We start from the raw sequence: 23,830 nt of genomic DNA, 5'->3' as shown, positions 1-23,830 counted from the left end.
AGGGTTGGGGTCCTGATACTGCCTCCCATGGTCCCCAGTGGTGCAGACAATTTATAAAGTCCACAGAGCCCCGCAGGACAGACAGACAACAGGGGTGTGACAAGATTCAGTCTCTGTGTGACACATCACAGGTTCCTCATCTGTGGCCTCACAGGAAGGGGAACAGCCCCTGCCAGGGCCTCACTCTGTTCTTCCTGAGGGATGGAGCTGAAGAGGCAACAGGCTCAGTGGACCTCCCAGACCAGATCTGAGTCTCTGCACACCCACACGCTCTGCCTCCACCTCACGCCAAACCCAAATCCAGAGAGCGACACTGGTCCCGGAACATGAGGCTTGGAGAAGGCAGGGGAGGATCAGCCCAATTTCTGTTCCAACTCTGACTCTGCCTCTTATAGAGGCTTTGTGACCTGGGGCAGGTTGCTTCCCTTTTGAGCTTCTGTAAATGCAAATTTTCTTCCTTTCTTTCATCAGTCAGGCAATCAGTCAGTATTTATTGGGCAGTTACCATGTCCAGTCATGATGCCGGATGCTGGAGAGTCATTGCTGAAGCTGACAGTGTCTTTCTTGGGACTCAAGGGGCTCAGATGAATGGAGACAGATATTACAGATATTTAGGTGGCAAATAATTCAGTTATAGTCTTGGTTTTTATTATTATTATTTATTTATGTTTTTTGTGGGGAGATCAGCCCTGTGCTAACATCTGCCAATCCTCCTCTTTTTTTGCTGAGGAAGACTGGCCCTGGGCTAACATCCATGCCCATCTTCCTCCACTTTATGTGGGATGCCGCCACAGCATGGCTTGCCAAGCAGTGCATCAGTGCGCGCCCAGGATCCGAACTGGCGAACCCCGGGCTGCACAGTGGAGCGTGCACACTTAACCGCTTGTGCCGCCGGGCCAGCCCCCCACCTTTTTTTTTTGAAGTGTTTATTTATTTACTTATTTTTTTTGTGAGGAAGATCAACCCTGAGCTAACGTCCATGACAATCCTCCTCTTTTTGCTGAGGAAGACCGGTCCTGAGCTAACATGTATTGCCAATCCTCCTCCATTTTCCCCCCTTTTTCTCCCTAAAGCCCCAGTAGATAGTTGTATGTCATAGTTGCACATCCTTCTAGTTGCTGTATGTGGGACGCCGCCTCAGCATGGTCGGACAAGCGGTGCGCGCCCCGGATCTGAACTGGGGCCACCAGTAGCCGAGCGCGGGCACTTAACTGCTAAGCCACGGGGCCGGCCCCTATAGTCTTGTTTTAATACAAGCTGGGAGAAAAAAATAAAACAGGGGACAATGAGATTCAACAACAGGTAGATATCCTGCAACTTGCATCCTGGCTGTGAGGGGTCCTTCTGGTGAAGGAGTGACCCAAGGCATGAGCAGGATCAGCCCAGAGGTGGAGGTGGGGCATCCTTGACCATAAAGGTCTGAGCTGTTCTCAGAATTGAGAGCAATCAGAATCCTGGGCCTTGTCACACAGGATCTTGAGCCCCTTGCCAGTACCTTGACATTTATCTTTAAGACAATGGGAAGATTTTAAGTAACAGACAATATGACCACATTTCTGTTTAAAAAAGACTACCACCATGTGGAAAATGTAATGCAGGAAGGCTCTATTGATAATTAACTCTATTAATAATAAAACTCCAACATTAATTTGGCCCCTGGATAGTGTGTTGATCAGTATTTTAAGTTGTTTATGTGGTTTTCTCATATAACCCTTACACAAACCTATAACACAAAATACATTTACAGTTGAGTGGAATGAGACAGGACAGCTTCTTGGGACATCAGGTTGGAAAGGAGTTGACTAGGTTCAGACTGGTTGAGGGAGCAGCCTGAGGAAGGCACAGAATTGTTAAGTAGCTCAGCTTGTGTGTGTGTTTGGGGGTGTGTGTGGTTAACTGTGATGAGTTTGGTTGAGAAGGAGAGTGTGTTCGCTGGGGCTGGTGAGTTTAGCTCAGACCTGATCATTCACAGCCCTGAACATCAGATGGTGCAACTTGGATCTTTTTTGAAGATGGAAGTTGCTGGAAGGGTTCTGAGCAGGGCAGGATCAGACCAGATAGGGTTATTATAAGAGTCCTTTGGAGGCAGTGAGAGGAATGAACTGGAGAAAGGAGTGGGGGCCTGGATGTGAAGACCAGGAAGGTGAGACATGAGATGTGATGACACAGATGAGATGCCCTGAGTCTTGCGATGGATCAGGGATATTGTTAAGAAGGACTCAAGGGGCATGGTGGTGTGGATTTGATGATTGGATGTGAAATGTAAGGCTGTTCCACTGTCTGCCTTGGTGCCTGGAGAAGCCAGTGGGGCCATCACAGGGAGGAGGACCCCGGGGAGAAGAAGGCTTGGGGAGACGCTTAGAAGACTGATCACCATTTCTCAGAAGAAGGTGTAGCCCTCCCTCCTGACCTGGAATTGTGGATTTCCTTCCCCCTAAACACTTCCCTTCACTGACTTCCTTGTTTCTAAAGTCAGTACCATCTTTTTCGTCATCAGCCTCCTTTGAAACCTCTGAGTCATTTCTGCCTCCTCAGTGCCTCTTCCTTCCCTGGGCAGAGCTTATCATCTCATATTGTGAATTCTTTCTCCAGTCACTGGGTGAGAGCATGGGTTGGAGGCAAAAAGGATTTTAAAAAACGACACAGACGCAGGCATCTGTGAGACAAATCATATCATTGATCTCCCAGCAAAATGAGATTGATATTAATGAAGAAAAAATATTTGAAGAAATAAAAGCTGACCATTTCATAGATTTGTTGAAAGTCATAAATTTACATGCCCAAGATGTTCTGCAAATGCAAAATAAGATAAGCTTTAAAAACCATGCCACACATCATAATTCTAATCAAGCTAGTGAAAACCAAAAAAAAAAAAAGAGTTGAAATCCTCCAGATAAAAATGCCATGAAACACAGAACAAAAATGATTTGAATGATTACAGATTTCACATCAGAAACTGTCAATGTCAGAAGATGTTAAAGTTCTGTAAGACAAGAAGAGCCAACCTGGAATTTTCTAGATGTATTCTTCTGGAATGAAGGCAAAATAAGATCATTCGGAGAGGAAGGAACACTGAGAGAATTTCTTGCAAGCAGACCTGCTCTAAAAGAAGTAAGGAAAATTCTTCAAGCGGAAAGGAAATAATTCTAGAGGGAAACTTAGAAATTCAAGAATAAAGGAAGAGTAAAAAATGGTAAATATCTAGGTAAATGTAACAGCATATATTTCTCCTCTTAAGTTCTTTAAAATGTGTTTGGCTGTTTAAAGCAAAACTGATGACATTGTCTGGTGGGGTTTTAATGTATGTAGATGTAACACACATAACAGCTGCAGCATAAAGTGGTGAGGATGAAAGGACCCACACAGTGGTAAGGCTTCTACATTTCTCTTGAAGACGTAAAATGTTAACTCTGTGTAATTAGGTGTGTACATTATAATACCTACAACAGCCTCTTAAGAAACAACATGCAAAGAGTTCCAGTTAGAACACCAATAGATAAATTAAAATGGAATACTAAAAAGTATTCCAAAAAGCCAAAGAAGGCAGGAAGGGAAAACTGAAGAACAAACAGTAGCGAGGATAAGCAGAAAACAAAGAATACAATGGTAAACCAGAAAAGAACCTTCAATAATTACATTAAATATAAATGGTGAAAGCACAATTAAATGGCAGAGATCATAGGACTGGATTAGCAACAATAAGTGAGACCCAACTCTATGCAGTCTACCGGAGGTTCACTTTAATGCAATGATGTAAATAGGTTAAAAGTAAGAGGATCAATATATTATGCAAACATTAATTAAAAGAAAGCTCAAGTGGCTAAGTTTCCTGTTGCTGCTGTAACAAATTACCGCAAACTGCGTGGATTTAAACAACACAAATATACTATCTTACTGTACTGGAGGTCAGAGGTACAAAATCAGTCTCACTGGTCTAAAGTTGGGATTTTAGCAGGGATGGTTGCTTTTTGTGGCTCTGCTATGAGAATCAGTTTCCTGGCCTTTCCCAGCTCCCAGAGATGCCTGCAGCACTGGGCTCCTGACTCCTTCCTTCCATCACTGCAGCCTCTTGATTCCATCATCACGTTTCCTACCACTGACTCTGACCCTTTTGTCTCCTTCTTACAAGAAGCCTTGTGATTACATTGGGCTCACCCAGATCATCCAGGAAAATGTCCCCATCTCGAGGTACTTAATTGAGTCATATCTGCAAAGTCTCTTTTACCACATAAGGTAACATAGTCACAGGTTTCAGAGATTAGAGTGTGGATAGCTTTGGAATTTAGGAGGAAGTAGCATTATTCTATCTACCACAATGGCTATACCATATGAGACAGTACAATAGAAGATATCAGATAAAGCAGACTTTTGAACAGGAAAATTATCAGGGATAAAGAAAAATATTACATAACGATAAAAAGTCCAACTCACCAAGAAGACGTAGTAATCCTAAATGTGTATGCAAAAAACCATAGATCTTCAAAGCACATAAAGCAAAAACCGTCAGGAACGAAAGGACAAATAAGTACATGAACAATTATAGTTTTGGACTTTACACACTTTAAATGGAAACTGAGCAAATAAATGGCAAATCAGCAAGGACACAGGAAACCTGAACAACACTAGGAACCAACTTAATCTAATTGACACACAGAGAACACTCCACCAGCAGTAAAATAGACATTCTTTCCAAGTGCACATGGAATATTGGCCATGATAGTCCATATCCTTGGTTATAAAACAAAGCTTAACAAATTTAAAATAATTAATATCATATATCACTTCTTTTTTAATGGAATTTAAGCAAAAGTCTATTACTAGAAAGATATCTGGAAAACCTTCAACTATTTGGAAATTAAACAACACACATCTAAATAATCCATGGGGTGAAGAGGAACACAAGGAGAATTGGAAAATAGTTTAAACTGAATGGAAATGAAAATACAGTATACTAAACAATGTGGGGTGCAGCCAAAGCAGAGTTTATAAGCAAAGTCAGAGCAGTAAGTGCTCATATTAAACATAGAATGGTTTCCAATCACTAAACTAAGCTTTCATCTTAAGACACAAGAAAAAGAAGAGCAAACTCACCCCAAAGTAAGCATAATACAATCATAATAAAGGGCAGAAATTAATCACACTGAAAACAAAACACAGGAAGAAAAATCAATGAAACCCAAAGCTGATTCGTTAAAAAGACCAATAAAATTGACAAACCACTAGAGTAATCATGGAAAAAAGAGACAAGACAAAACTTGCCAACATCTAACATGGATGATGGGATATTACTACAAATAGGATTATTTTTATTAATTAACAATTAATAGGAAGAAAGAGAACACTACTACAAACAGCTCTATGTTTGTAAATTTGACAATTTGAATGGGCCAGTCTTGAAAGATACAAACTACCAAAACTCACTCAAGAAAAAGTGATCTGATATTCTTGAAAAATATTAAATTGCATTTATAGTTAAAACAACTTTCCAACAAAGAAAACTCCTGGTCACAACGGTCTCACCGGCATGTACCACCCAACATTTGGAGGAGAATTAATACAACTCTTCATGATCTCTTCCAGAAAGTAGAAGACAGAGGAATTTTGCAACAATTTTATGAGGCAAGTATTACTCCCAACTCAAATCAGACAAAGACGGTTCAAAGAAAGAAAGGTGTAGGCCAATGTCTCTGAAGAACATAGATGCCAAAATCCTCACCAAAATATTGGTAAATAGGGGTCTTGCCCTGTGGCGTAGTAGTTAAGTGTGCATGCTTCGCTGCTGGTGGCCCGGGTTCCGATCCTGGGGGTGCACCGACACACTGTTTGTCAGGCCATGCTGTGGCGGCATCCCACATAAAGTGGAGGAAGATGGGCACGGATGTTAGCTCAGGGCCAGTCTTCCTCAGCAAAAAGAGGAGGATGGGCATGGATGTTAGCTCAGGGCTGATCTTCCACACACACTCAGAAAAAAGAAAAGAAAAAAAATATTGGTAAATAAAAGTCAGCAATATAGGAAAAGGACAATATCAGAACCAAGTGGAATTTGTTCTCAGATGCCAGGCTAGTTCAGCATTTGAAAATCAATAAAGGTAATGCACCATGTTAAGAGACTAATAAAGAAAAACCACGTCGTTACACACATACATGCACACAAAGACTGGATAAAATGAAACAAATGCTCAGCTGTACAGGAATAGAAGGGAATTTCCCTAATCAGATAAAGAGCATCTATGATCTATGTTTAGCTAATATTATACTGAACAAGTGTTATATGTTCTGAATATGGTTAGGACAAGGCAATGATGGTCTCACAACTTCTATTCAGAACTGGCTGGTGCAATAAGGAAAGTGAAGGGAATAAAAGGCATAGGATTGAAATGAAAGGAATAAAATTGTCTTTATTCTCACTCCACATAATCATGTATGGAGGAAATCCTAAGGAATCTACAAAGGAACTTCTATAACTGAATAGTTGAACTAATATTCTATAACTAATAGATAACTAATAGTTGAACTTGAAGGAGCAAGTTCTCAAGATATAAGGTTGATATTCAAAAATCAATTGAAAAAATCAATTGAATTTTCTTCTATAAATTAACAGGAACAATTGGAAAGCAAAATTAAACTACAGTTCTATTTATAATAGCTCCAAAAACTATAAACATGTAGGGATAAATATAAGTATAGATGTATAAGATCCGAAGACTGAAAACTATAATACTTAGCCACGAGAAATTAAGGAACTAAAAAAAAAAGAAAGAAGAAGCAATATACCATGTTCATTGATTGAAATTCTAAATATTGTTAAGATATCAGCTCTCTCTAAAGTGATACATATTCCAAGCCACCACAAACAAAGTTTCAACTAGCTTTTTAAGCAGTTGATGGGCTGATACTAAAATGCATGTGGAAATATACAAAAGAGCAACAATAGCAACACAATTGTGAAAAGGAATAAAATTGGACAGTTCTTACACCGAGACTTTCTGTGGAAGGAACAAATGTAATGGGCAGTGTGGTATTTGCATAAGGACAGGAGGTAGAAAAATACACAGAAGGGCGATCCCAGAGGTCGGCCTGCACATAGACGACCCATTGACTTTTAACAAAGGACAGAAGTGCTTCCTTGAGGAAAAGATCATCTTCTCCACAAATGGTGCTGGGACAACTGGACATCTGTTTGGAAGAAAATGAACCTTGGCCTTTACCTCACACCGTACACAATAATTCACGTGAAATGGATCATGGATGTAACTGCAAAAGTGAAAACCATAAGGCGTCTAAAGGAAAAACTTGAAGAAAATCTTTACAACCTTAGATTAGACAAAGATTCCTCAGAAAGATACAAAAAGCATAAATAACATCAACAATAACATTAATCGGAGTTTATAAAACTAAAAACTTTTGCCCTTCAAAGGACAGGTAATGGAGGAAACAAGCCAGGCTAGGAGAAAAAAAAAATATATACACATATATATATATACTGTGCATTTGTGTATCTGATAAGGGATTTGTTTGTAGACTAAATATGGACTTTTACAAATGATAATAAAACCCTCCCACACGAGCAAAACAGTTTGAACAGACATTTCTCAAAAGAAGATATTTAACTGACCAATAAGCACATGAGAAAGTGCTCAATGGCAATAATCATTAGAGAAATGAAAATAAAACTAAAAGGAGACATTAATAAAATGGAGTAATTTTAAAAAACATTATAGTGCGCAAAAGAGGGCAGATACAGGAGAGTACATACCTTGTGATTCCGTATTAATGAAATTCTAGAACTGGCAAGACGAATACCTAGTGAAGGAAGCTGATTGCTGTTAGCTTCAGTCTGGGTTTGGGGGGGCGTAGACTGACTAAAAACATCACCATGGAATTGTAGGAGTGATGGCAATGTTTTGTATATTGATTGTGGTATAGTTGTTACATGAATTTCTACATTTGCCAAAGCTGATCAAACTACACACTTAAAGGGGGTACATTCCTTTTTTATTGATGTCTTAATAGTTTATAACATTGTGAAATTTTTGGTTGTACATTCTTGTTTGTCAATCACCATATACGTGTCTCCCTTCACCCCTGTGCCCACCCCCCACCCCCATTGCCCCTGGTAACAACAATACAGTTTTCTCTGTCCGTGTGTTGGTTTATATTCCACATATGAGTGAGATCAAAGGCGGTACATTTTATGTTGAATATTCACACACGTATATGCTAGTTAGGCTCAATCAGTGTCCATTCCACCAGGGCTGAAATCAGCTTGCAGCCACATGTCCGATGCTTCCATGAGGAATGATACAACATTAAGGACTCTGTGTTGGTCTCCGCTGCTGAAATGATGAACATCCATCAGTGTCTGTAGTTGGATCAGTGTCGGTGACAGGCAGTCCATGACACCAGGATCATGAAGAGCCTCCATCTCTGCCACCATGGCTGTCCTTCATAGGCTCACTGTGTAAACACTGGGATGACAAAGAACAGAGGCTGGCTAGTATCTGCTGATAGCCATCCTGTCCCCTAGGTTGTTAAGGACCTTGTCTACAGTGGTGCTCTCTGGGGACATTAATATCTGATTCAAGATTCACTGCTTTGTGCCCACTCCTGTACATCTGTCCATACACATGGCTCCTTCCTGGATATCCTTGTCTCCTCCATTCAGTTTTGCTCCTTCCAGTCCCCTGACTGTATAGACAAGGTATTTGCTACTATCCTGGAGTCCGTGTACACCTTTCCATCTAGCTGATTCTCTTTCCACTAAAAGGGTATTACCCACAAAAAGAGTAATGTCTGCCCACTGAGGGCATTTTCTCTCATCAGAGTCCCCCAAGTGGGGCTGCAGAGCAACAGTACTCCAAAACATCCTGCAACCCAGGCATGGCCCAGGCCACAGATCTGTAGATGATGACTGAGGAGAGGCACCATTGTGATGGGTACAGACGTGGGCGTCATGTGCACCTAATCCACATCTTTGTGTGACTCATCTTTGTCCTCTGGACCTATCCATGGCCCCAGCTGTGCCACTCTCATCCAGCAATGGATTGCAACTTTATGACTTGGTGGGAATGACAACAGCCAGCTCATCATAGATGGTTCCGGTTGTATAGACTCTTGATGTCTCCTTGTCAGTCATTCAGTTCCTATTGGGAACCAGCAGCATGTCAGGAGCAGCTTTTTCTGTTTATTTATTTATTTGTTTATTTTTTTTGTGAGCAAGATCGGCCCTGAGCTAACATCTGTCACCAACCTTTCTCTATTTTGTATGTGGGACGCTGCCACAGTATGGCTTGATGAGTGGTGCATAGGTCTGCGTCCAGGATCCGAACCTGCGAACCCTGGGCTGCTGAAGCGCAGCTCGCGAACTTAACCACTACACCACTGGGCCGGCCCCAGGAGCTGCTTTTTAAATGGAGTCTACTCTCTATTGTGGGTGATGTGATGGCAGGAACCCAAGGAGTCTAAAATCTACCCTTGGCGTTTGGCAGGGAATTCACACAGCATCCCAGTACACGGGGACTTACAGCACCAGGGGACCTGGCAGATCACATGGCCATGGCTGCAGGATCCTGGTACTTCAGAGCCCTGTCTTCCTCTGGGCTCCACTCAAACCCACAGCCTTCTCAGTCACCTAATAAGTGAGAAATCTGCTTTCTCAGGTATGGTACATGCTGCTTCCACCATCCAAAGCCTCATACCCAGAAACGTGTCTCTGTCTTAGTGTGAGGCGTTGTAAGGTGTGATACGGGGTATGTCTTGGCAGAACTCAGAGAGCAGCACCTCTATAAAGTTCACTGCTTTAGCAGACCCTGAACCCTTGGATTTCTTTCTTTCTTTTTCTTTTTCTTTTTCTTTTTTTCAAATCTCCCACCTGGAGTACATACCAGGGCAACCAGAGTACTCACCACCCTTTACTCGTCAGGTCAAATTAACACGATGTCACCAATATTGTGGACAAATGTGATGTTCTGCCCAATGTCGAGATGCTGAGGGTCCCTTTGGACGATGCTGTGAAAGAGGGAGAGTTGGTTTATCCCTGGACACTGTGAACATGTACTGCAGTCCATCCCAGGGGAAGAAGAGCTGCTTCTGTTACCAGATCCACAGCTGCACACAAGTGACCAAAGGCTGCATAATTCTGTCCTAGGAAATGCATCCATCCCGCAGAGCAGCTGCCAGGAGTCAGTACTTGGTGAGGTCTGTGGCCCTCCACCATCCACCACCCACCACCCAGGATCCATCCAGTTTTCCAGGGGCCAGGCTGGTGTATTAAGCAGGGATACGGTAGCCCCACTGCTGCCTCCTTTAAGTCTTTGAGGGTGGCACTAACCTCTGGTAGTCCACCTGAGTGCAGGGTTTTTTTTTTTTTTTTGTGAGGAAGATCAGCCCTGAGCTAACATCCATGCTAATCCTCCTCTTTTTTTGCTGAGGAAGACCGGCTCTGAGCTAACATTTATTGCCAATCCTCCTCCTTTTTTTTCCTAAAGCCCCAGTAGATAGTTGTATGTCATAGTTGCACATCCTTCTAGTTGCTGTATGTGGGACGTGGCCTCAGCATGTCCAGAGAAGCGGTGCGTCGGTGCGCGCCCAGGATCCAAACCCGGGCTGCCAGTAGCAGAGTGCGAGCACTTAACCGCTAAGCCACGAGGCCAGCCTGCAGGGTTGTTGTTGATGACTCTGCCAGGCAATATGAAAGTTATACTATTGAGTATACAGATTCTGCTTTCTTTTTTTAAACAGTATGTAACTATGTTTTGGAAGTCAATTAAATGACTTTGTGACTCAGCTTTTCCTTTCAAGGCTTTACCAACAATCTGTGTTTAGGCGTGTCCTGCAGCTCGTTTGGCCTGACCACTAAGGCCTGGCTCTTCTGGGGGTCTCTTGATTGCTCCAAGTGTTCCACAGGTTCCTTACACTGCATGGAATTCAAACATCTCCCTTCACTGTGTGAGCTCTGGGAATTAAATAAAACCTTAATTCATCCTTGTTTCCTAAAATGTTAGTCAATTAACAAAAGATGTCAACATCATTGCATAAATGCCTGTATGTTTGTTTTTCCTGCCTCAAAATTTGAAAGTAATGTGACACGAGTGCTCATGGAGGAAAAGCAACTGGGCAGTTCTGACTCTCTGTCCTCTGCGCTGTCCCAGTGTCCACGTTTTCTTCCCATTCTTCTGTCTTCCTTCCTCGTGTTCCAAGGATCATCCCTTTGTCAGTTCCTTTCTGGGTCAAGAACTTCCTTTTCCATTCATTTAGGGGAGGCCTGCTTGTGACAAATCCTCTTAGCTTCCTTCACCTGAGAATGTTTTTATTTCTTCTTCCTTCCTGAAGGATAATTTCACCCTCTGTAGAATTTGGGATGGACAGTTCTTTTCTTTCATCACATGAAATGTCATTCCACTTGCTTCTTGCCTTCACGGTTTCTGACGGGAAGCCCGTTGTCATCTGAATGGTTTCCCTCTATGGTCAGGTGGCATTTCTGTCTCACTGCATTCAAGGAGCTTGTCTTTTGTTTTCCTTAGTTGGGTTATGATGAGTCTTGGCATGGCTTTCTTTGGGCTTCTCCTGTTTGGGGTTCACTGAGTTTCATGAATATGTAGCTTTATGACTTGTGCCAAGTTTGGGGAAATTCCAGCCATGATTTCTTAAACAGTTTTTCAGTCTTGTCCTCTTTCTCCTCTGCATCTAGGACTTGATCACATGGATGTGAGATCTTTTGTTAGAGTCCCACAGGTCCTGAGGCTCTGTTCATGTTCTTTTCCAGTTCATTTGCTCCCTGTTGTTCAGACTGAGTAATTTCTATTGTTGTGTCTTCATGTTCATTATTTCCTCTGTCCTCTCCATTCTGCTGTTGAGCCCATCCATGGAGCCTTTATTTTGATTATTGTGTTTTTCAGATCTAGAATTTCCATTACCTTCTTTTTTGTATCTCTGTTTCTTTACTGAGACCCTTTTTTAAAGATTTATTTTAAGTGTGTGTGTAATTGCTCATCAAAGTATCTTTATTGTGGCTGCTTCACAATCCTGTCAGATAATTCCAAACTCTGTGTCACCTCAGTGTCAGCACCGGGTGACAATGGTCTTTTTTCACTCAAGGTGAGATTTTCCTGGTTCTTGTTATGAACTGGACATTATGGATATCATGTTGTGAGAGTCTGTGTCTTATGTAAGTCATCTGTTACAAAGGCCTTTTCTGACACATGGCTGGGGTACTGACTCATTACTGCCAGGTGGAGGTGCAGGCCAGGTCCCCATGTGGCTCCTTTGACACCCACTGTGTCATTTCTGGGGTCCTAACAGTCTTAGCCCATCTGCTGCCTTCTCTGTACTGTGTGGAGTATTCTCATGTTTGTTTTATATACAAGGTCCAGGAGTTTACTGTGCCTTGTGGGCGTCAGGGAGACAAACCTCTACTTCCTCTTGGTCCAAACTGGAAGTCTGAAGTGCGGCTGATTTATATATATTGATGATGTATCTAGTGACATTGGATCAATTCTTTTCAAATTAGAATTATAGATCTTTATATTATTTGGGGTTTTCCATGCACAGATTTGTAATGTGTGAGTAATAAAGTTTTATTCCATCCCTTCACTCTAATCATGTTTTTTTTTGGCTTTGTTTGATTTGTTAGTTCTTCCAGTGCCCTGCTGAATAGAAGAGGTCATAGTGAACGTTCTTGTCTCATTCTCAGTCACAGGCAGAAAGAGTTCTAGTTTTTACCTGTAAAAATTATTTCTATTGTAGATTTCTAAAGATATTTTGATAAATGTAGGAAATTCTCTTTTATTTCTTAGGAGATTTCTTTTCATTATAAATTGATGATGTATTTTATCAGAAGCTTTGATTCTGTTGATTTGATTATTTTTCTGTTTCTTCTTTTATGTTTGAAATGTATTGATCGATTTTTGAATATGAAATCAACCATGCGTTCCATGTGAGAAGAACACACCAGCATGGTCATTATATATCATCCATTTTATGTATCGCTGACTCTTGTTTAGGAACAATCTGTGTAGGAATCTACAGCTAAGTTCCTGTGAGAGAGCTTCCTGTGATTTTCCCATTTTGTAGTTTCCTTGTCAGGTTTTGGTATCAATTTTTTTGTGTCCTGATAAAATGTGTTGGGAGGAATATTCCCTCCTTCTCCATTTTCGGGAGAAGCTTATGTAAGTTTGGTATGTGTATGTTTGTGTATGTGCGTGCGTGTGTGTGTGCGTGTGTCCAGGTGTGTGTAAGTGTGTATTTTATAAGTGCATAAGTGTTCAGAAGCGTTCACCAGTGAATCTTTCCAGACTCAGAGTTCACTTAGTGGGAAAATTTTTAGTTATAGATTCAACATATTTAATATATACGACAATTCAGATATCCTATTTATTTTTATTTCCATCATTTTAGTAAATTGTATTTTTGAGTATTTTGTCCATTTCATCTAAATTTTCTAATGTATTGGCATAAAATTGATCATAATGATCTGTTACCCATTTAAAGTCCGTAGGATCTGTGATACTGTCCTGATAGTGGTAATGTGTGCCTTCTCTCGTTTTCCTTGAGCATTGTGGCTGGGATTGGTAAGTGTGATTAATGTTTTCAAGAATGAATTTTTTTGGCTCTATTGACTTTTCTCTATTTTTTATTCATCCTCATTAGTAGCTACTCTTGTCATTATTATTTCCCTCTTACCTTCATTTGGAATAATTTGCTATTCTTTTTCTAAATTCTTGGTATGATAGCTTAGCTCATTGATTTTTTTAGGCTTTTCTTTTCTAAAGATATTCATTCATTCATGGCTCTTAATTTTCCTATTTGGCAGGATTGATGTGTAATATTTACATTATCATTCAATTTAAAACATGCTTTCACTTCTGTTTTGGATTTCTCATTTCACTCATGGATTATTGAAAAGTCTGTTGCGTTATTTCCATAATGTAGGGATATCTGTTATCTTTGACTGCAGAATCAGTGAGTCCCAAAGTGTCCCAGACGGTCCTGGTGGTCCGTGTTAGGAGTCTGGCTGGCAGGGGGTCATTAGGAGGTGTCCACTGGGGGCAGCTCCTGTTCCGTCTGGGGTCTCTGAAGTCTCCCCCATGGAGGGTGGGGTCTGGGTCCTTCCTGGGCTAGCGGATGGCCAGAGAAGCATACACGCTGGGCTCCGCTGGGGGCTCCTCTGACTGGGAGGAAGGGGGTGTTGTCTCCCGTCTGAGGGTCAAGTGGTTCAGCTGTGCGTAGGTCACTTCCTGGGGCTCTTCAGATGCAGTAGCCTGGAGCAGAGGGAGAGTGGGGGTTTGGTATGTGGTTGGGGTGGGGGCAGCCTGGTGGTACCAATCCCCCACTCTCCCTCTGCTCCAGGCTACTGCATCTGAAGGAGAGGATGGGACCCACCTGTCTGTCCATCTGTCTGTCCTCTTCTGCTTGTCTGTCCTTCATGTCCAGTGATTCCTCTGACAGGGGGGAAGGAGAGATGGCCACTCTCTGTCTAAGCCTTGATCTTGAGTGGTTCACCTGGGCATATATCGCTCCCTGGGTGTCTTCATCCTGGGGGCCCTGCTGGAGGTGGACAGAGGGACAGAAACAGTGTCTCCCTGACCCCACTGCTGACCTCCTCCAGTCAACCATCCACATTGTTACAGAGTGAGGTCACTTCCTGATGGCATCCTCAGGGACGTCCTGAGTCTTGGACGTCTGGATGCTTTCTACAGTTCTGATTCTTATCCTAACACGCTATGTCTCACATATTTGGCTAGAGCCACTTGTCCTATCTTTGTGAAAAAGCATGGTGCTGCCTGAGGACATTTACACCTGCTGTTTCCTCTGCCCCCTGCATGCGCTCTATCCCTTTTCCTTGCTTTATCTTCCTTAACAGCACTTTGCACTCTAGGATGCTATCTGCATATTTGCATGTTGTCTCTCACCCACGAGGTGAGCTCAAGGAGTGTGGAGACAGTTTTCTCACTGCTGCACCTGCAGCACCTGAATGGAACAGGGTAAACAGTGAGGTCCCTGTGAACATAGTTGGGTGAATGAATGAAGGGAGCCTAAGGGACTTGAGGGTGATTCACTCATTCCTGCATCCTCTTGAGACCTGGGGGTGCACCCCAACAACCAGAAGATCAGACAGAGGACGAGGACCCAGGAGAGGGGACTGCATAGGAAGGGCCATGAGGTCACAGAAACCAGGAGGAGTGAAGTCACAGCAGGACGACCCAGGGTGCCCGAGAGGAGAGTTCACTGTGGGATGCTGCTGAGAGCTGGGTGATGTGAGGACAGGAAGTGTCCGTGAGATTAAGTTTGGCAACAGGAAGGTCCCTGGTGGCCTCTATAGGAGCAAGGGTCTCACCTGATGGTCCAGCTCCACGCCCTCCTCAGGCTGTGTGTCCTTCACGGCAGCATCTGCTGGGGCAGAACAGGGGGTGTGTCTCTTGGCAGGATTCCCTGAGATCTCTCAGGGCTGCAGCCCCCCTCTGCTCCCAGATGGGCCACTGAGGTCCAGGGGTGAGGAGATGTGCCCGAGGTCACTCAGGGTGGGATTTCAGTCCTTCTCACCCCAAATCCCCAGGATCTCCCAGCCCAGCCTCCCATGGCCTCCTGAAATCTCTGTGCCCAGCCCCCAGGGCAGCCCCTCCTCTCCTCTCACAGAGGATCTCTTCCCGGGCCTCAGCAGTGGAGCTGGAGCTGGGGGAGAAGACAGGAGTGTTAGGGGCAGAGAGGGGCCGAGGGTGGGGTGGGAGTCTGGGGTCTTTAGGACAGGAGTTTCCTGATCTGCAGGCCTCTGTCCTTGGGCTCTGGGTCTGCAGCCCCTGCAGGGAGTTGGAGATCATCCTATTTCTGGGCTGGGTCACGATGGACAGAGTCTCAGCCCTGGGAGGTCTTCACCACTTGCTCTCCACGAGCGATTCGAGAGGAAAGAAGGAAACTGTAACACATACTTGTGTGTATGTTTCAATATTTCATAAGATTCAAAAGGTAAAAAATACCTTAAATGTTAACATATATGCTGTATTAAGTGTTGTCTTTAGGATTTTCTGATTTGAGATTCTGGGAAATCTTTTACTAGTTGACCTTCCCATCTATTTGGTTTCCCTCTGGTTGGTGCCCTAAGCCCACCTCCTCCTGTGACCCAGGTCACCCTGTTCGCTACTCACCTGAGGTCCTGTGTTTGCCCTGATGCCGGTGTCGGATGAGGAAGAGGAGGAGGAGGATGGAAAGCAGCAGGATGAAGGCCGCCGAGACCCCAATCAAAGCCTTCAGGTACCACTCGAGACCTTGGGCACCGGTGATGTCATGAATGAGCCAATGATGCTATTTAATTGAGTGCCTCCTGTGTGCCAGGCATGTGCTGGGGTCCGTGCATTCATCTTCTCTAATTCGCAACAATCATGCAACATGGGACTGCCACCCACCCACCCATTTCACAGATGAGGAAACTGAGTGACAGAGAGGTAAATCATGTGCCCCAGGTCACCCAGCCTGAAGTGGCAGAGCTGGGACTGGAACCCAAGACTGTTGGTTCCTTTGGATTTTTTACATTATTTTTATGCTGTGCCCTTACGCTCCAGGGAGAACACCAGTGCAGAGACCTATCCACCAAACCCAATCCCTCCCCCTTCTCCCCATCTCCCAGCCCAGGTCCATCTCCCGCTCTGCAGAGGCCTGGCCCCCCACGTGGGGCCTGTGTGGACATGAAGCTTGTGTGCATCTGGGAAGATCAGGAGGAAGGGATCTGTCCTTCCTTTCTTTTTTTTTTTAGTTTTTTTTTTTTATGGATGTTGTCTTTCCGTATTTTTCATTTCTGCAAATGGTAGTGTTTTGATTCTCACGTTGTTTCTTACTTTTTTGACTCTCATGTTGTTTCTTACTTTTTAAACCCAGCATTTTTTTTTTTGTGAGGAAGATTGGCCCTGAGCTAACATCAATGCCCATCTTCCTCTACCTTATATGGGACACTGCCACAGCATGGCTCCACGGTCGGTGCATCGGTCTGCACCTGGGATCCGAACCTGCGAACCCCTGGCTGCCAAAGTGGAGTGCGCGAACTTAACTGCTATGCCAAGGGCGGGCCCCTGTCCTTCCTGAGCTCTAACAGGGCCAGGCCCCAGGCTGAGGGCTTTCACCCTGAGGAGGGAGGTGATGGGAGGCTTGTTGTGCAGAGAGGAACCTGGGACTTGGAGAGGAGCATGACTTGTCCAAGATCCACAGGTGGGAAGTAGCAGAGCTGGGGTTTGAACCCAGGGGATGTTCTTTCCCCAACTCTACGGCTGCTCCTGGGAGGGCTGAGCGCCCCTGAGCTTATAGAGGAGAGCTCAGACTGTGTCCCCACGCAGTGTCCAAGCAGCCTTCTCGGACTGTGCAATCGGAGAAATTGGTCCCCATGAGAAGGAGAAACTTTTCTCAGGTCACCATCTCAGGAAGTGGCTGAGCCAAGACCAGACCTGAGCTCCTCCCAGCCACCACCTCCCCACAGAGACCCTCACTTACCCCCCTGTGGGCCTGACTCCGTGGGGGAGAGTCCATCCACAGTGTCTCCTGGGGATCAGGATAGGAGATGTGGGGGCCTGTTCTCCCCACTTCAGCCCAAGTGCCCAACCCCCAGGTGGAGCCCCAAAATATCCTTTTGCCACGACCGCGCCACCCATCACCTGCCCGGCCTCAGAGTCCATGGAGCTCTGTGGCACCGCCCACCCCAGCATCTCTACCCCACTTCCAGCCCTCTGGGAGACAAGCCCTGCCAGAGCAGGCCATCGTCGTCCCTCTGGGGATCGAGTCTCTTCTAGTCACTGCTCTTGTGGTCTCAATGGGTGAGGGGCTACTAGGGCTGCAGACTGGAGGAGGATCAGGAGGGGGTGCCTCTGGCCTTTTCTCCTTTTGGTCAGCCCTGTGTCCTCTCCAGCCTCCTCCACTCACCACAGAGGAAAAGGACCTCAGGGATGAGGATGAGGATGAGGCCGGGATGGGAGTTGCTCTGGCTTTTTCCATCCCTCTGAGAGGTGAAGTTCCCCTCTGGCTGACTCGCCTTCTGCGGCCCCCTCACTCCCATACCAGTCCAGAGCTCCCCTGGGGACAGGACCCTGAACTGAACTGACCATGAGGACACAAGGGGCACGACGAGGACTCCTCACGTGAGACCAGGAGCTTCAGGGGGTCACTGGGGAGTGACAACAGGTAGGGGGCGGTGCTGTTTGAACCGTAGCACTTGTAGGTCCCCTCGTGATCTGAGGTCACAGGACTGATGGTGAAGTTGGCCTGAAAGGGTGCAGCCCTGTCCTGCAGATGAAGGTGCAGGGAAGGAGCAAGTGACCCCTCCTTGGACAGATGGAAGGTATCCAACCAGATCTCAGAGCGGCACTGCAGGGTCACATTCTCTCCCCAGGACACTGAGGGCCCCGGCTGGGCGGAGAGGGAGGGTTTCTCATACATTCCTGGGGGTGAGGAAGATTGTGCTTTTTAGAGAGCTTCACCCCGCCATGCACTCTTGACCCTGAGCTGAGGGACCACCATCCTCTCCAGGGACTCTGTCTATGACCCCCTCTCAGCTCCTCTCAGTTCCTCAGGGTGGGTCTCTTTTCTCTCCTTGCCCCTCACTCCCCCTTTCTCCCTCCCTCTCCCTAGACCACTGCCCCATCTCAGCCTCTGCTCCAGGACCCTCTCCCTGATCCCCATCACCACCGGGGGTGACCCTGGGCCCAGGGCCCTGAGCTGACAATCAGGACATGGGGCTCCTCACCTGCGATCAGGATGTCCAGGGGGTCACTGGGGGCTGACCATGCATAGGAGAGGTTGTGTCCACTGTAGCATCTGTACTGGCCCCCGTGGGTGTGGTTCACAGGGCCCAGAGGGAAGTCGGGGCTGTGCTGCCCGTGAAGACGCTGGGGGGGTGTAAGCCCCTTGTCCTTGGTCAGAGCGAATCTGTCAAAGCCAGCCTCTGAGCGACACTGGAGGGTCAGGTTGTCTCCAGAGAGCACCAGGGAGCCAGGCTGGGCAGAGAGGGAGGGCTCCCTGTACACGCCTGGAGAGAAGGGACAGTGGCATTGAAGGGGACGCACACCCCACATTGCCCACTGGGGCCTGCAGTGGGAGTTCTCACTGTTCCCTCCCCAAACCTCCTGCTCTGTGGTACAGGCCCCAGGAGGCCGTGTCACCAAGGCCCTATTACCCCCAGGACTCCACTGGGCACACAGCTTATGTCGGTCATTTTGTGGTTCCAGGAAAGAGATGGGTTGGGGGATGCCCTCACCTGTAACCTCGAGATGCAGAGGGTCGCTGGGGTGTGACCACGCGTAGGGGTAGGAGTTGGGAGAACCATAGCATCTGTAGGTCCCCCCATGGGAGGTGTTCACAGGGCCCACAGGGAACACAGCCTGCCTCCTCCCATGATAGGTCCTCAATTCCATGTGTCGGGGCGGGTCAGCTCCTCCCTCCTTCAGCAGATGGAAAGTGTCCAGTGTGTTCTCTGAGCTACAGGAGAGGGACACATTCTCTCCTGATGCCACCACAGGTCCTGGGTGGGCTGAGAGGGAGGGTGCACCATACACTCCTGAGGGAGAAGGAGGGAGCTGTGTTAAAGGGGGACCATCAGCCCACATACCCCAGGTGTGGACTGTGAGGGCTGAGGTCCCCTGAGTCCCCACTCTGTTCCCTTCTGCCTGTGAGGAGCAGCCCACAGTGGGAGGGGACCAGCTCCTCCCCCTTACCTGTCACCACCAGGGGCAGGGGGTCACTGCACTCTGATGAGCCATTCCTGCTGGTGTTGTATGCACACTGATACAGCCCTGCAGTGTGTGCGCTCATAGATTCGATGGAGAAACTGGTCTTGTAGCTGGAGTCCTGTGGGGCCTGTGTATCCCCGGGTTTAGAGACCCTGTCTTTATACAGATGGTAGACATCAGCCTGCAGAGACCCCTGACACCAGATGGTCACAGGGCTCCCCATGGTGACCATGGGTCCTGGGTCAGCCCAGATGGAGGGTTTGAGGGGGGATCCTGGAAAGGAATCAGACCTGAAGTGTCAGGGGAGCCCGTCTCCCCTCACCTTCCCACCTGTCACTCAAGGCCTGTCCCACACTGGTCACCATCAGCCCAGACCCTCTGGGCTCCTTCCAGCTGCCCAGGGGGTTCATTGGGCTGAAGCAGGAGGTGTGATGGAGTACTCACCCGCCTGTACCCGGTTCCATGGGCCTTGACACAGTCCTGGAAGAGAGTTCCCTGTGAGAATGTGTCCCTCCACCCACACATAGAAGCTCCAGGCCTGGTATGGGCCCCTGAGCACTGGGATTTCAGACCTATGGCTGAGCACACTCTCCCTCCCGCATGAGTTCTGCCCCCACTGACCTCCTGAGTCCTGGGGTCTCTCAAGGACCAAGACTGGGAAGGGAGGGAACTCTATCCCTTCTCTTTTCCCCAAAACTCACCGAGGCAGAGAAGGGCAGTGAGAGTAGGTGTCCTGGCACTGCCTCTCATGGTCCCCAGTGGTACTGATGACTTATAAAGACCACAGACCTAGCAGGATGGGCAGACGCAAGGAGTGTGACAATGTCCAGGCTTCATGTGACACGTCACGGGTTCCTCATCTGTGGCCTTACAGGAAGGGGAACAGCCCCTGCCAGGGCCTCACTCTGCTCAACCTGACCCTTCTGTGTCAGAAGGATGATTCTGAAGAGAGAGAAGGCTCTTGGGATCTTCCAGACCAGATCTCAGACTTGCCAGACCACACACATTCTGCCTTCACCTCATGCTAAATCCGAATCCAGAGGGTGACACTTGTCCCAGATCATGAGGCTTGGAGAGGACAGGAGAAGAGCCAGCCCAATTTCTCTTCCAACTCTGACTGTGCCTCTCACATGGGCTTTGTGACCTGGGGCAAGTCACTTCCCTTTGCTGAGCTTCTGTAAATGCAGATTTTCTTCCTCTCTTTCATCAGCCGGGCAGTCAGTCAATATTTATTGAGCAGATACCATGTCCAGTCATGGTACCAGGCACTGGAGAGCCACTGGTGAAGCTGACAGAGTCTTTCCTGGGACTCTTGGGATTCAGATGCATAAAGGTAGACATTACAAATATTTAGATGGCAAACAATTCAGTTATAGACATTTTTTTTTTTTTGCAGGGGAAGTTTTGCCCTAAGCTAATCTCTGTTATCAGTCTTCTTCCTTTTTTCTTCCTTTACCTTCCCCAAAGCCCCAGTACATAGCTGGATGTAGTTGTAAGTAGTTCTGGTTCTTCTATGTGAGCTGCCACCACAGCATGACTACTGACAGATGAATGGTGTAGTTCCGTGCCTGCGAACCGAACCTGGGCTGCTGAAGTGGAGTGTGATGAACTTTAACCACTAGGCCACCAGGGCTGGCTCTATAGTCTTGTTTTCATACAAGTTGGAAGAAAAAAGTAAACGAGACAGTGAGATTCAATAACAGGTAGACGTCCTGCAACCTGGGGCCTGGATGTGAGGGGTCCTTTACCCCTGAGCAGGGTTGAGCCCAGAGCTGGTGCTGGGGTGCATCCTCGACCAGAAAGATCTGAGCTGTTCTCAGAATTGAGAGCCAGCAGGAGAAGGCTGAGCCTTGTCACACAGGATCTTGAGCACCACGCAAGTATTTTGGATTTCATCTTCAAGGCAATGGGAAGACTGTAAGCAACAGACAGTGTGAACATATTTCTGTTTTAAAAAGACCACCATGTAGAAAATGTAATGCAGGAAGGCTCTATTGATAATTAACTCTATTAATAATAAAACTCCAACATTAATATGGTCCCTGGAGGGTGTGTTGATCGGTATTTTAAGTTGTTTATGTGATTTTCTCCTATAACCCTTGCATAAACCCATAACACAAAATACATTTACAGTTGAGTGGAATGAGACAGGATGGCTTCTAGGTCCGGCAGGTTGGAAAGGAGTTGGCTAGGTTCAGACTGGCTGAGGGAGCAGCCTGAGGAAGGCACAGAATTGTTAAGTAGCTCAGCTTGTGTGTGTGTTTGGCGGGGGGTGTGTGGGTAACTGTGATGAGTTTGGTTGAGGAGGAGAGTTGTGTTCGCTGGGGCTGTGAGTTTAGCTCAGGCCTGATCATTCACAGCCCTGAACATCAGATGGTGCAACTTGTGTCTTTTTTGAAGATGGAAACTGTTGGAAGGGCTCTGAGCAGGGCAGGATCAGACCAGATAGGGTTATTAGAAAAATCCTTTGGAGGCAGTGAGAGGAATGAACTGGAGGAAGGAGTGGGGGCCTGGATTGGAGGACCAGGAAGGAAGCTGATGTGACGACACAGGGGAGATGCCTGAGTCTTGTGATGGATCAGGATATTGTTAAGAGGGACTCGGGGCACAGTGGTGTGGATTTGATGATTGGATGTGAAGTGCAAGAGAGTGAGGAAATGAAGGCTGTTCCACTCTCTGCCTTGGTGCCTGGAGGAGCCAGTGGGGCCATCACAGGGAGGAGGACCCTGGGGAGAAGGAGGCTGGGGAGATGCTTAGAAGACTGACCACCATTTCTCAGAAGAAAGCACGGTCCTCCCTCCTGATCTGGGATTGTGGATTTTCTTCCCCCCAAACACTTCCTTTCTCTGACTTCCTTGTTTCTATAAGTCAGCACCTTCTTTCTCTTCATCACCCTCCTTCAAAACCTCTGAGGGCCAGCCCTGTGGCTTAGTGGTTATGTGTGCGCGCTCCGCTGCCAGCGGCCCGGGTTTGGATCCCAGGTGCGCACCGATGCATCGCTCCTCCGGCCATGCTGAGGCCGCGTCCCACATACAGCAACTAGAAGGATGTGCAGCTATGACAGACAACTATCTACTGGGGCTTTGGGGGAAAAATAAATAAAAAAAATCTTTAAAAAACAAACAAACAAACAAACAAACAAAAAACCTCTGAGTTGTTTCTGCCTCCTCAGTGCCCCTTCCTTCCCAAGGCAGAACTCTTTTTTTTTTTTTTTTTGGTGCGGAAGATCAGCCCTGAGCTAACATCTGATGCCAATCCTCCTCTTTTTTGCTGAGCCCTGAGCTAACATCTGTGCCCATCTTCCTCTGTTTTACATGGGACACCACCACAGCACGGCTTGACAAGCGGTGCGTCTGTGTGTGCCCGGGATCCGAACCTGCGAACCCTGGGCCGCCTAAGCAGAGCACGTGCACTTAACCACTGCACCACTGGACGAGCCCCCAGAACTCTTTTTTTAAAAAAATTATTTTATTGAGGTCATATTGGAATATAATATTGTGTAAATTTCAGGTGTACATTATTATATATGAGTTTCTGTATACACAGCATTGTGCTCACCACGAACAGTCTGGTTTTTATTGGTCACCACCCATATGTGCCCCATTTCCCCATTCACCCTTCCATCTCCCCCGTCCTCCCTGGTTAACACTACTCTGTTGTCCTTATCCATGTGTTGGTTTATCTTACAGATATGTGTGAAATCATACAGTGTTTGTCTTTCTATGTCTGGCTTATTTCGCTTAACATAATACCCTCGAGGTCCATCCACGTTATTGCAAATGGGACAATTTTGCCTTTTTTTATGGCTGAGTAGTATTCCATGGTATGTATGTACCACATCTTCTTTATCCATTCTTCAGTTCATGGGCACTTGGGTTGCTTCCATGTCTTTGTTATAGTGAATAATGCTGCAATGAACATAGAGGTGCATAAGCCTCTTTGTATTGTTGATTTCAGGTTTGTTGGATAGATACCAAGTAGTGGGATAGCTGGATCATATGGTATTTCTATTTTTAATTTTTTGAGGAATCTCCATACTGTTTTCCATAGAGGCTGTGCCAGTTTGCATTCCCACCAGCAGTGGATTAGAGTTCCCATTTCTCCACAACCTCTCCAACATTTGCTGTTTT

The 23,830-nt window shown here is 46.2% G+C and overlaps 1 protein-coding gene across 1 annotated transcript; it reads right to left on the bottom strand.

The window, feature by feature from the left end:
* Positions 1-13,300: 13,300 nt before the first annotated feature.
* LOC147912737 (leukocyte immunoglobulin-like receptor subfamily B member 1) lies at positions 13,301-21,655 on the bottom strand. Its single transcript, XM_087421182.1, has 11 exons — positions 20,402-21,655; positions 20,145-20,180; positions 19,686-19,973; positions 19,229-19,528; positions 18,719-19,000; positions 18,078-18,413; positions 17,473-17,520; positions 16,140-16,259; positions 15,335-15,390; positions 14,380-14,544; positions 13,301-14,258 (listed from the first exon to the last, which is right to left on the bottom strand). Exons 1-11 carry the CDS (start codon positions 20,448-20,450, stop codon positions 14,115-14,117), a joined length of 1,824 nt encoding a protein of 607 aa, XP_087277308.1. The 5' UTR covers positions 20,451-21,655; the 3' UTR covers positions 13,301-14,114.
* Positions 21,656-23,830: the final 2,175 nt, after the last annotated feature.

This window comes from Ceratotherium simum, chromosome 33, assembly GCF_057802395.1.
Source record: "Ceratotherium simum simum isolate JZ-2026a chromosome 33, ASM5780239v1, whole genome shotgun sequence".
NCBI lineage: Eukaryota > Metazoa > Chordata > Mammalia > Perissodactyla > Rhinocerotidae > Ceratotherium > Ceratotherium simum.
The sequence above is the reverse complement of the archived record's forward strand: the minus strand, read 5'-3'. Positions and strand labels throughout refer to the sequence as shown.